Consider the following 13,521-nt stretch of genomic DNA (forward strand, 5'->3'; position numbering starts at 1 on the left):
AGTGCTGGGATTACAGGCGTGAGCCACCACGCCCGGTCCTGAACTTTACCTTCTACTTCTCCTCCAAAGCTTTGACATTCCAGAAAATTATACTGCTGAATTTTCTATTCCTCAATATTCAATTCACAAATTGTTCTGGCTTCCAAATTTAATAACAATACCTTTAATACCTACTTAGTTTGGTTCTTGTTGATTGGCCATTATTGTCTATTGTTTCTTTTGAAATGAAACCCTTGTTCTATCTTTCAGAAAGAAAAATTATTTTCTTCATAATATTGGATAAATTTGTAAATAGTAAGCATGATATTGCTTATATAGTCATTCCTTGGTATACATAGGGGATTGGTTTCAGGACTACCACATGTACCAAAATTCATGCATACTCAAGTCTTGCAATTGGCCTTGTGGAACCGACATATATGAAAAGTCAGCCCATCTGTATACATGAGTTTCACATTCCAGGAATACTGTATTTTCCATTTGTGTTTGGTTGAAAAGAATCCTCATATAAGGGAACCTGTGCAGTCCAAACCTGTATTGTTCAAGGGTCAATTATACTTGATTCTTAGACTTTTAATGAAGATGGAAATGAATTTGAATCAACAGAAATGCTGTGATATAGACAGTTCAGAACCCTGAAGTTCCTTGACACTTGAAGACTGTTTTTAGCAATACATTCTCTCTCTGACATCCAGGCCATGGTGCAGTGGCAGGATCTTGACTCACTGCAACTTCTGCCTTCCCAGGCTGAAGTGATCCTCCTGCATCAGCCTGCTGAGTAGCTGGGACCACAGGCACATGCCACTACACCCAGCTATTTTTTTGTGTTTTTGATAGAGATGGGGTCTTGCCATGTTGCCCAGGCTTGTCTCAAATTCTTGAGCTCAATGAATCCCTGCCTTGGCCTCCCAAAGTGCTGGGATTACAGGCATGAGCCACTGTGCCCAGCTCAAGATTTTAGATTACACACAATGTCCAACTACATAGAGATGTATTAGGTATATAGCATCATTTTATTTTAACGGCACATGATATAACACCAACTCAAAATGAGAAATCATGGTTAGCAACCAAAATTTTTGAGATACCAAAGCTAATTGAATACATCAGGGCTTCAAATAAGTGCATTTTAATTTTAATTATAATCTCTTCTTCCACAAGTGTGAAGAAAGTAAGATAACTATTCTAAGATAACCTGGTGTGTAGTAAACAGTTAATCAGGACTGTGTCAATTAAATATAGGAAGACCTGTTTGAAACATTGGCCTTTAGCGGACCTGAATTTCAGGAGTGATCCACCATTCTCTAAATGGTAATACTGGCTCAATTTGCCTAACTGTCTGTGCAAATAATGTGGTTTATGCTGAATATCCACTTTCCTTCTGGAAATCTGGAAGTTTGTATATCCTAGGCAGAGGGTACCTAAGTGACTGGCCTCCAGTAAAAACTCTAGGTACTGAGTCTTTAATAGGCTTCCCTGGTAAAGGCATCCCTGGTGAACACATTACACATGTGTTGTCTCAGCTCATTACTGGAAGAATTAAGTGTGTCTTGTCTTACTTCACTTAGGGACTCTTGGAAGCTTATGTTTGGTTTCCTCCAGATTTTGTTCTATCTACCTTTCCCTTTGCTTATTTTGCATTGAATCCTTTTGCTATAACATATCAGAGCCATGAATATGACTATTTGCTGAATTATGAGAGCTCTCCTAGCAAATCATTGAACCCGAAGGTGGTCTTGGGATCCCCGGATACACCTGATATCTGTGAATCAGAATGAATGGCAGCAATGTTAATTCCAAAGAAAGAAGAAATAGTTTCAGGGGAACAGCATTTTTCAAAAAATGTTCAGGTCAAGCTGTCATATAAAATTCCCATCTGCTTTAGTATGAGTCTGATCAATGTGTGTGCATTCTTCTTTAAACACATAGTTCAATTACAACAACAGAAACAAAATATATTTCCTCTTTTCATTGCTTCAAGGTGAATATTTGTTGTCTTATTATTTATCTAGTAGAATTTTCCTCATACCTTTTTCTAACACAGGTCCCTTAGACTGGTCAATAACAAGTAAAATAGCTAAATTCAGTATCTTTGAGTTGAATTACTAGCCAAATTTCCTCTGAGCACAACCTTCCTAACTTTAACAAGAGCCAAAAGGCATTTTCCCCAGAGATGCCTTTAACTTGGCAGAGAAAGTGGGAGCATCACATTAGTAGCATAGTAATTGTTTTGTTCTTGTAGTTTTAGCAAATGTTCATGAGTCTATCTATGTAAGGCCCACTGGCTTCATCCTCTTTCCTTTCTATCCAGGCTTCTTAAAAATGCAGCTGGTCACAAGAACAAATAATGGATGTGCCCAATATCCTTACTTTCTTTTACAATTTTTAACCTGGTGACATTGCTTTAAAGTGTAAAACTCCATTGGTAAACAACACAAAAAAGAATAAAAACAAAAATTATACCCTGCGAAGTAGGAAATAAAAATGTTACACGATGGAGATGTGGCTGTGGCTGACTCCTCTGTAACTACTAATGCTAAATAAAATCACCTTATACTGGGAGCTGAAATAGTATTCTGGTAAGCAATACCTCAAAATGTCAAAGGCAAAATTTTTAGACTCATGAATACCATTGCATATTTCTTTTGATTCTAATTACAATACAATCTATTCTTGATTCCAAATTCAGTTTGCATCAATGAACATTTCCTATTGTTTCTAGACATGTATCACTACATGGTAATTTGTCCATTAGTTCTCATTTGTTAAAATGTTTTCTATCGAGTCACTTATGGCCAATATTAATTTTCCAAGTTCAACTGCCCTTTTGCAAATGTTTATTAGCATTTACCAATACATTTTCAGCTCTTCCTTGTAAAATAATTTCACTAAAATGTCTTCTCCTGCAGATATAGAAATGTCACCTGAGAAATTCTTCCTTTTTTTTTTTTGACTCTAGAAACCCCATTGTTCTCCCACTCAAATCAAGCAATGAGCCACAAACACTCAAAAGACCACAGATAACAATCACCATCTAAAATATAAAATGGGGAAATGACATCTGAGGGCACTCACCCACTGGATTCTGCAGAAGTGATAGCAATCAGCGGCAGAATCTTCAGGGGGAGGCTGGTTGGTCGTTGAATGTTCTCTGATTCACTTTTCAAGTCAGCTTGTTCCAACTGTCTGAAGGCAAGAGGGGGAAGCTGAATATTGCGACATGAAAGTCTCCGGACAAGATACGGTTCCATTCCACGGAAAGGGTCTTCCTCATCATTACTGGAATGTAGTGTTTCCTCAGAGGCCTGAGGTAATAATTCAAGAAAGTACATATAATCAACAAAAATCACAGTGTTTATCATTACATGATGGCTTAATACTTTCCTGGGAAATAAATTAAGTAAAATGTATACATGAAAAATGCTATCTAGAAAAGAGTGACATTAACTGAACAATATTTGATTAACTAAAATCTAAATTTATTTTTAAAATAGCAAATTTGTTCACCAGGTATGGCTTGGTTAAAACAGTTAACTAACATCTTCAGTAATCTTAGAATTTATTAGCTTTGTGTGTGAATTCTATAAAATCAAAGATAAATCAAAATGTTTTTACAATTTCTATGAAATGAATTGCAAACATCGTTAAATATATATATTGACATATGCATGTGTCATATGTATATATATACAGTTATACATCACTTGATAATGATCTATTCTGAGAAATGGATCATTAGGAAATTTCCTTGTTGTGTGAACATCACAGTGTATTTACGCAAACCTAGATAGTACATTGTTACCGTACTAAATACTGTAGGCAATTATAACACAATGGGAAATATTTGTGTATCTAAGCATATCTAAACATAGGAAAGATACAGTAAAAATACAGCACTATAATCTTATGGCCACCATAGTATGTGTGGTCCATAGTTGACTAAAATGTTATATAGCACATGACTGTATATTTATATACATTTTTCTTACATGCATGCCCATGAAGAGAGAGGAAGAAAAAAAGTCCTATTTTTTTCTGCATATTTAAGGCCATATTTGAAACATATGTTTTCATATGTCACATCTTACTCAGATATACTCTTGCCAATTTTTATAAGACTGAGAGGATAGTAAGAAAAAAAAGACTTTAAAAGAAACTTGAGGACCCAGTAGAACTGTATTTAAGTCACAGCTCAGCAGAATTTTGCAAATTTGATCCATGTTATCCACATGCAAAAGTAAACCCAGGTCAAAATTTAATATTTTGATTCTAGTTGAGAAAAATATACTATTACATGAGCAATAATTATTTCCAAATGGCTGGAAAGTTTACTCTAGCAATATTTATTATATCCACATATTGAGAATTATAGAATCACCAAATGTTATAACATGCTTCTATAGAGTGCTGGGTTTTTGAATCTTTGCACTGCCACTTTACTATTTGTATTGGTAGAGTGTTGCTTAGTCTCTCTAAGGCTTCTGTTTCTTTATTATAAAAATGGGACTAATATTTACATACAAGAATTAAATGAGACCATGCATATGATGTGCATAGTTCATTACCTGCATTGTGATTAGCACTCATATATGGCAATTTCCTTCCCTTCTGAGTTTTATAGGTGAAGAAGTTTATATTTCCCAAAATTAACCCGTTGGCTGAAAGTTAAGACACTCGTCGAGCTTGTAACATCCAGACCTCATTTGTTACACTCCTTAGTATACAACTATCTTTGGGCAAGTCACTTAGGCTCATTGAGGTTGTTTCTCCATCTGAAGACTGAGATAATAATATTTACCTCTCAGAGTCTTTGTGTGGACCAAATATGTAAAGTATTTGAAGCACCAACATCTGGCAAAGAGTTTGCACTCAACAAAATGGCAGCTATTATTATAATCCAGGCTAATTTCCCCTTTCTCCATAGCTCTATGCTGTCTTTGATGCTCATTCTTCATATCGGTTCCCAAATAGAAAATTTTTGTCTTCCTGATTTATATCTTGAAAAAGGTAAAAGGACGTGAGATGGTGGACTCTATCCAACCTTGGGTTGTATTGTCCAGTTGTATAGACAAGATGACAGAAGGGTACTGAGAAGGTTTAAAAAAAAAAAAAGAAAGAGGTCAAAGCTAAAAAGAAAGTTCATTTATTTCAAATCCTATATTCTGAGAATCTGTGCTTTGAGGAATCTACTTGCTTTATAAAACGTCTATAATAATGACTAATATTTACTGAGTCTTTATTAAGTAGTGCCGTGTTTTACATATACTGTCTCATTTAATTTTTACTAAAATCCTATGAGTTAGTTCTTCTTACTTTTCCCATTTTACCCATTAAAAACCCCAGAGACCTATCAAATAGCATGCACTGGCCACACAGCCACATGGCTAGTGGGGTAATTAATCATCTTACTTCACCCAGGACCTTTCGATTTTAGCACTCCAAGTCCTATGTCCAGGGAAACCCCACAGTCCCAAGGAAACCAGGATGACTGATCACCCTACATGTCAGGATCCAAACCCAAATCTCTTCTAGTTAAAACTGGAGCTAAGCACCATGCTGCACTACCTTAACAAGTATAGTCACTGGCAGAGTGAGTATTACTAGAAAAGAACAGAACACACACTAATTGATCATAACTCAATAAGCTTCACATTTTAATTTGAAAAATTAAACAGAACTGAGATGAGAGCAGCCCTATATAAACATTAGAAATGAGTGACAATCTGTCATTAAATGAGAGGATAGAAATGTTATCCCCTGTTCTGCCAGTAATTACTCAGGTGGTCTTAAGAGGTGCCATTGGTTGTTACAAAATCAGAGTACTTCATAACTGGAAGGGGTCTTAAGGTTTATTTTGTATAATGTCTTGATTTTTTGTCTGCAGAGACTAAAGACAAGCAAGGTTAAGACCAGCAGATCTGGAATAGGACCTGGTATGCACCACCTGTGATCCCAATGCAGAGGGTTTGAACATCACATTTTGAAAAACAATGGCTTGGAGGTATCATAAATACTATCTTTTATTTTTAGTATGCACCACCTGTGATCCCAATGCAGAGGGTTTGAACATCACATTTTGAAAAACAATGGCTTGGAGATATCATAAATACTATCTTTTCCATCATCTCCTTGCAATAATTACATTTTCTAGCAACAACATAATATACAAATTTCTATAATAACCTGTTCCAGATCTGCTGGTCTTAACCTTGCTGGTCTTTAGTCTCCATAGGGATAAAATCAAGAGGTTATACAAAATAAACCTTAACACCACTTCAAGTTATAAAATACTGATTTTGCAACAACCAATGGCAAATCAATGTTTCTGTGAGACAACAAATACAGAAAAAAACAGAGAGCATATGCACTTGGAACAGTCTTAGCTTTTAGATTGGGAAAGTGAGCCTCTGTGTACTTATGTACTTAGGAAGTTCCTCTAAGAACAGAACTTCATTCCTGGATTGGTCATGATTAAGTTAATGACTTATGTGTTGTGATGGTTAATACTGAATGTCAACTTGATTGGATTGAAGGATACAAAGTATTGTTCCTGGGTGTGTCTGTGAGGGTGTTACCGAAGAAGATTAACATTTCAGTCAGTGTACAGGGAGACTCAGACCCACCCTCCATGTGGGTAGGCACCATCTAAACAGCTGCAAGCACAGCTGGGTTAAAAGCAGGCAGAGAAACATGGAAGGACTGGAATGCCGGAGTCTTCTGGCCTCCATCTTTCTTCTATGCTGGATGTTTCCTGCTCTCGATCATCAGACTCCTGTTCTCAAACAGTTGGACTCTTGGATCTACACAAGTGGTTTGCCAGGGGCTCTTGGGCCTTGGACCACAGACTGAAAACAGCTTTCCTACTTTTGAGTGCGATGAGAATTATAGAATCATCAAATGTTATAACATGCTTCTATAGAGTGATGGGTTTTTGGATCCTTGCACTGCCACTTTACTTACTTTTGAAGTTTTGGGACTTGAACGGGCTTCCTTGCTCCTCAGCTTACAGATCGCCTATTGTGGGACTTCACCTTGGGATCGTGTGAGTCAATACTCCTTAACAAACTCCCTTTCACATATACATATATCCTATTAGTTCTGTCCCTTTAGAGAACCCTAATACATGTGTAAATACTCTTCTTCTGGATGAACATAGAAAAGAAGAACAAAGGATGAGTCTAGCAAAGCTTCAGTAGCACTAAATATAGCTGGCCAAAGTTAACATCTTTTTATAAGCATTTAGCTGCCTACTCTGGGTGTTAGCATTGCAATTGCAAAAATGCTTTATATAACTGAGGTTATCTGTTGAATGACTTAATGTTTGTGACATTCTCTTTTAGATAAAACTGCCTCAAGACATAACTTTTTTGAGATAATTATCTCTACTAAAAATGAAGTTTACATTCATGCTTATACTCTGTTAGTTTAAACTCACTTTCTATAAATATTTCTATCTTTATAATAAAAATGATACAGCACTAGAGGGCTATATTCTAACATTTTCCATTCCAAAGCAGTAAAAGAGGCTTTTTTCACACTCTAGATCAATGTGTATCAGTTATGGTTCAGAAATAAAAAGAACAACCTTATCAGGTACAAGGTATGAGGTTAAATGCCTTTATTTTGGAGAGAGATGTAAAACTAATTGCCAGAGCAATAAGTATCTTATGTTATTGTTAGAAAATGGCATTATGGCAAGGAGATGATGGAAAAAGATAGTATTTCTAGTGTCTCCAAGTTATTATTTCTCAAAATGTGACATTCAAACCCTCTGCATTAGAATCATAGATGGTGCTTGCTAAAATTCAGACTCCCAGGTCTTATTCCAGATCTTCCTGAACACAATCTCTATGAGTAGGGCTTATGAGTCTGAATAAGTCACCAGTATCATTCTAGTGCATATTAAAGTTTGAGAACTAGTGGTTTTGACATTTTAGACATAGTTTAATAAAACTGTTTGGCAAATATCCAGGCACAAAAATGTTCACTGCAGCTCATTTATAATAGCAAATAACTGGATGTAATCTAATTGCTGTACTGAAGGATTGACTTAGTAAATGTTGATATATCATATGATGAAATACTATGAGGCTGTTAAAATAATGTAGAAGAATATGTAATCATGTTAATGATACGATGTTGAGTGGGAAGAACAGATTATAGAGTGATCCCATTTTTATAAAACAATAATATCAAAACAAAGCAAAAAACTCACATATTATATTCATAAAACAATTGTTTAAGGATATATCCTAATTCTCTAAAATGGCTCTCCTGTGCAGTATTGGTAATAATTTTGTTTTAGTATCTTTATTAATTATTAGCTTCTGTATTCCCTATAATAAAAATGTCTTGTTTTTCAATTTTAAAAGTATAATAAAAGTCATAATAATAAAATGATACAACATTCACCTTACTATTGACGGGACTTAGAAATATCTCATGTTCAGCTTCAAGATATGCAATATCAAAATAAAAGAAATGCTCACATATTGAAATAAATGTAATATGAACCTGCTGCCTTGTAGTAAAATAAAATTATATTCAATAATTAGCCAACTTATATGGAATAATTGACAAATAACTTTAATGTTATGCTTTTTACTGCATAAAATTCTGAAATACAGGCCTAAAGTAAGCAATTCCATAATAATTGACACTTACAATGGATGAATGTTAAAGTTATTATTATTATTTTCCTTTTTGTTTGTTTCAGTTTTTATCCAAGGTATTTAATTAATTCCTTTGTTTAATTTTTTTTCTTTCAAAAGTAGATAGCAAACTACTTAATGGCCTTTAAAACATAGGCATGCATATTACTAGGGTTAAATAAATTTCTGTGGTTCTTAAGAATCTCACAGTCTCTGATATTTATTTCATATATATATATAGAGAGAAGGGAGAAATAAAATTTCTATAAGAAAATCCCCTTAAGATGTGTGTGTGTATCCATATATACACATACACTATATGTATACACATATATATACATATACATACATATGTAAACATGTATATACATATATATATTTATACATATATAGGCATTGCAGGAAAGAATGTTTCTTTCTGGGCATGCAGTGAGACCACATCTCCAGACTCCCTTACAGGTAGCTATAGAGATGTCAGTGAGTGTTACATTACATGCTCATTGAGTAGAAGTTAAGGAAACGTGTATGTGCCTGTGTGTGTGCCACTTTCAGGCCTGCCACATAAAAACTTTGTGAGTACAACCCCCTATTTCTCTTCCCCTCTGCAGCCCCTCACCATGTGTTGAAGATGGTAGAGCCACGAGATGGAAGAAGCCATGGTTTCTTAATCACTGTTTACAAGAGAGACACTTGCCAATCAGAAACACTTAATTTGGGGTACATGAGCCACAGATAATCTTTTGTTGGGGTAATCCACAAAAATTTAGCATTTTCTTGTTACAGGTAGTGCTATTTTATATGTGTATCTCTAAAGGAGTTCAACCTATCTTAATTGTTTTTCCATTCCTATTAATTTCTCATTTAATCATTTATTGAACACCTACTACCTTTGATGCTTGTGTCGGGTACTGAAAATGCAGAGATGAATTAGGCACCTCCTTTTGCTTAAGCACTTACAGTTCATTTGAGGAAAAATATAATAGACAGATAATCACCAGTATATGATCAAAGCTGTAACAGAGAACTTAGGGTTTACTGGAGTACATAACACTTTTGCAAGTTGAAAGAAAGTGCTAGCCAGTTGTGACATCGACAAAAAGAGAACACCTGGACTGTCGCAAACAAAAAAAAGATGTAGATCACCCCATAAATTGGACATTTATTTTTGATTTCTATCTACTTCTCCAGTCATTTTCATTTAGTCTCATTGCTGGCTCCTCAATTAACTGTCTTCAAAACCTAGGCATTGTCCAAGCTGCTATCCTCCAACCATTTCTCTTTTCTTTTCTCTCTCTTTTTTTTTTTTTTTTTTTAGGTGGAGTTTTGCTCTTGTTGCCCAGGCTGGAGTGCAAAGGCGTGATCTCAGCTCACTGCAACCCCCACCTTCTGAGTTCAAGCGATTCTTCTGCCTCAGCCTCCCAAGTAGCTGGGATTACAGGCACCCTCCAGCACGCCCAGCTAATTTTTTGTATTTTTAGTAGAGACGGAGTTTCATCATGTTGGCCAGGCTGGTCTTAAACTGCTGACCTCAGGTGATCCTCCCGCCTCGGCCTCCCAAAGTGCTGGGATTACAGGTGTTAGCCACTGCACCCGGCCGTATTTTTCTTTTCAATCTGCCCACTCAAGTTGAAAATATCATCCAAGGCAATGAACACAAACATCTTCTGCCTTTTTATTTATGACACCAAGTCAGCCTTCAGCCTGACAATTGTAGGAGAATGATTTGTCTATGTGACTACTCACTCTGTTAGCCTGGACACATGGACACATCCGGAAGGAAGGGAGCCAAAACAACTTTTGTACCCCTAGCACTTAGCCAGTGCCTGGAACAAAACATATGCTAAATAAGTCTTGCTGAGGAAAGAGTGAAGCATATAGACATACTCATCTCCATTTCTTCAACTGCAAGAAATTAGGAAAGAGGAAATGGTATTGGATATTGGTGTTACTAGCAATGTAGTATTTGTAACTATTATTATAAGTCAGGCATAAAGTTGAAACACATAATAGGGAATTTCTATAAAAATTCCAAAACTTCAGCCACTCAAACTTGTTGGGTCTCTCCCCATGTTCAAATATTCTTTCAAATATATAAACATCATGATTAAGGATTTTCACCTATTTTGCTTTAAATAAGAATGAAACATTTCAGGCACTCAGTGCTTTCAGAGGGCCTACGCTATGCAAAGCATCGTAAAGGTTAGCATGTTAAATAGTCAGATAGGCCCAGGAAGAAGACAGTCGTAGGCAGAGGATGGGTTTTGTTTTATCACTCCCAATGCCACGTTCCTTTTTTTCCTGTCCAGTTAGTTTGGTGCAACATTAAGTTCTATAAAAGTAAAGTTTTCCTGTACCTAAATTTGTAGTATAAACAAGATAATGTTAGTGACTCTTCAAGGACTAGGATACAATTTAATAGGCTATTATCACAGTGGATTAAAAATCATATTTGCAATCTTAACATATTATATGCCAATAGCAGACACTTTCTCCATATATTAGTCCTGCATGTCCCCATGAAATTGTTAATAATGCACTAAAGCAATAATGGAAAATGAGCCTTAAAATTCTCTAAGCCTTATGCCAAATGTTTTTCCTCTTGTCTCATTACTTAATATGTATGTTTTATCTTAAAACTGAATGCTATTATTGCCCAAATAACCTTACAGGAAACGAACAAGTCAAGGCAATAAACACCCTAATGTCTTTTAATATAGAAAAGGGCATTGTATCAACTTAACACAATCAATTTTCAAATGGATATTTGTATATAGAAAAGATACTCTTGCAAAACTAATTCTATATAAAAATGAAAATTTCTACCTCAGGTTAACACAAAGATAACAGATAGGTTTCAAACATTCACAGAGCATAATCCAATTATAGGCTGTGATTTCATACTGATTAGAAGAGACAGAAATCACTGAAGTCTTTCTAAAGCCAATTTCCTATAACTCAGTCATCAAAACTTCCAAAAAGTTTCCAAAAAGGAATAGAAAAATCTCTCATCAGTAATATTCTACTGTATATTCTCATTAACAAGAAACTCGATCTGCAAGTCTAGGATTCAATTAACCTTTTATAAATAGCATTGTACATTTCCTGCGTGACTTTAAAAAATAAACTCAATTCGATTTTGTTAGTAGAGGAAGGAAAAAAATTAAGGAAAAACATGAGTTCTGTCAATTACTTCCTTCACAGTTACATACAGTAATAGAATCCCAAGTGTAGAAAAGAAACTAACATTGTTTTTTTAGCAGCTAAAAATTATGTCTTACAGTAAGTACAGGTAAAACTCAGCCAGTTGACTCTCTCAAGTGTTTTGAAAAGTTTCTCACTTGAGGAATCAGGGGTCAAATCACAACCTTAAAAGAAATACAAATAATCTATTGTCTTCATTCTCAAGTTTTATTTAAATACCAATACCAATCAAAACTATGTGTATAACCATGAAAGCAAAACCTAAAACCATCATCTAAGTGATGATATATTTACAATGATAAACTGGGTATGTAAATCTAGAATAAACTAACAAATATTGGGCTGTGGGAGGAAAGGGGAGACAAAGTAAATCTAAGTTCCCTTTCCACATGCAGAGAGCCAGAAATGTTGCTTTGCTTTTGGCTTTGATATTCAGATAACTACAAAATATCCCCTTGATAAACAAACTATGGATCAAAAGAATGTTTATATTAAATTTATATTTAACATTATAGCTACTGGTAAAGCATAGGTTCATGCTTAAAATCAGGATAATAGAAACTTAGTAATATTTATTGTATTACATATATTGTATAGGTAGCTACTTGATTCTTATAAAAACTGTACAAAAAACTGTTACTATTCCCATGATACAGATTTGGAAAATGAAGCTTAAACAGATTAGTTTGTCCACAGTGACACTATCAACTGTACAGTGGTTAGTTTGCCTGGAATGAGAACAGCAGGCTTGTTCCATGGGAGCTTTCCACAGGCCATATAGGCCTGGCTCCAGCCTTGCTTCAGACAAGAAAGAGTGTCTTATGTGGTCTGAGGACTCATGGCAATGTGTGTGCAGACCTCTCTCTAGCCACCACGTCTTTTAAGACCTCTCAGTTCTAACTGAGGATCCTTCAGAGTTTTGAGACCAGGTTTAGCTGATTTCAATGTTCATAGTTTTAGTCCAAATATAACATTGCCCCTATTTTTCAAAAACCTCTAACAAATTCAGTAACCCAATGTGAGGAATAGAAATAGGAGGCATAAAAGTATGAGAAAAGTGAAGGCAACTTTATCCTTATTTGATTACAACCTAGTTTAATGTAGGAAACCCAAAAAAAATCAACTGAAAAATAATTGAAAGTAAGAATAGTCAGGTAAGTTTGTCCAGTTTTAAAGTAAAATATGCAAAAGGCTTTTATTTATAAAATCAAAGACCAGTTGTTAAAACTACCACACCAACATCTCATTTATAAAAACAAACAAACCAAAATGTTTAAAAATAAGCTCAGAAAGAAATAGGTAGAACTTAGATTAAGACATCTATACAACTTTTCCAAGACTTATATAATCAAGACTGATGTTCCTTTGAATAATTTTCTAAGTTTAATGTTATTGCAAGAAAATAATCTCTTTTTTTATTTTACTTTTTGGAGGAATTAGGCCATGTTATAAAATATAATATGGTTACGGTCTTGCTCTAATACATATAAAATTTTACCACGAAGCCACAATAACAACCAAAAGTGTGGTACCTTCAAATAATCAACAGAAAGTTTAGTGGAAAAATACAAAATTCCCTTAAATATTTTCTTATATAAGAACTTAGTATGTGTCAATATGTGTTACAGGAAACACTATTAGCTATTGGGGAGAGAACAATTATATAAGT

The 13,521-nt window shown here is 34.9% G+C and overlaps 1 protein-coding gene across 1 annotated transcript in view; it reads right to left on the reverse strand.

Moving 5' to 3' along the window:
- Nucleotides 1-13,521, reverse strand: part of PDE4D (phosphodiesterase 4D) — a 1,540,268-nt gene that overhangs the window by 1,033,753 nt on the left and 492,994 nt on the right. The window contains exon 3 of the mRNA XM_003265958.2: nucleotides 3,076-3,305. Coding sequence (XP_003266006.2) covers nucleotides 3,076-3,305 — 230 coding nt within the window. The remainder of the gene's footprint in view (nucleotides 1-3,075; nucleotides 3,306-13,521) is intronic.

This window comes from Nomascus leucogenys, chromosome 18, assembly GCF_006542625.1.
Source record: "Nomascus leucogenys isolate Asia chromosome 18, Asia_NLE_v1, whole genome shotgun sequence".
Lineage (NCBI taxonomy): Eukaryota > Metazoa > Chordata > Mammalia > Primates > Hylobatidae > Nomascus > Nomascus leucogenys.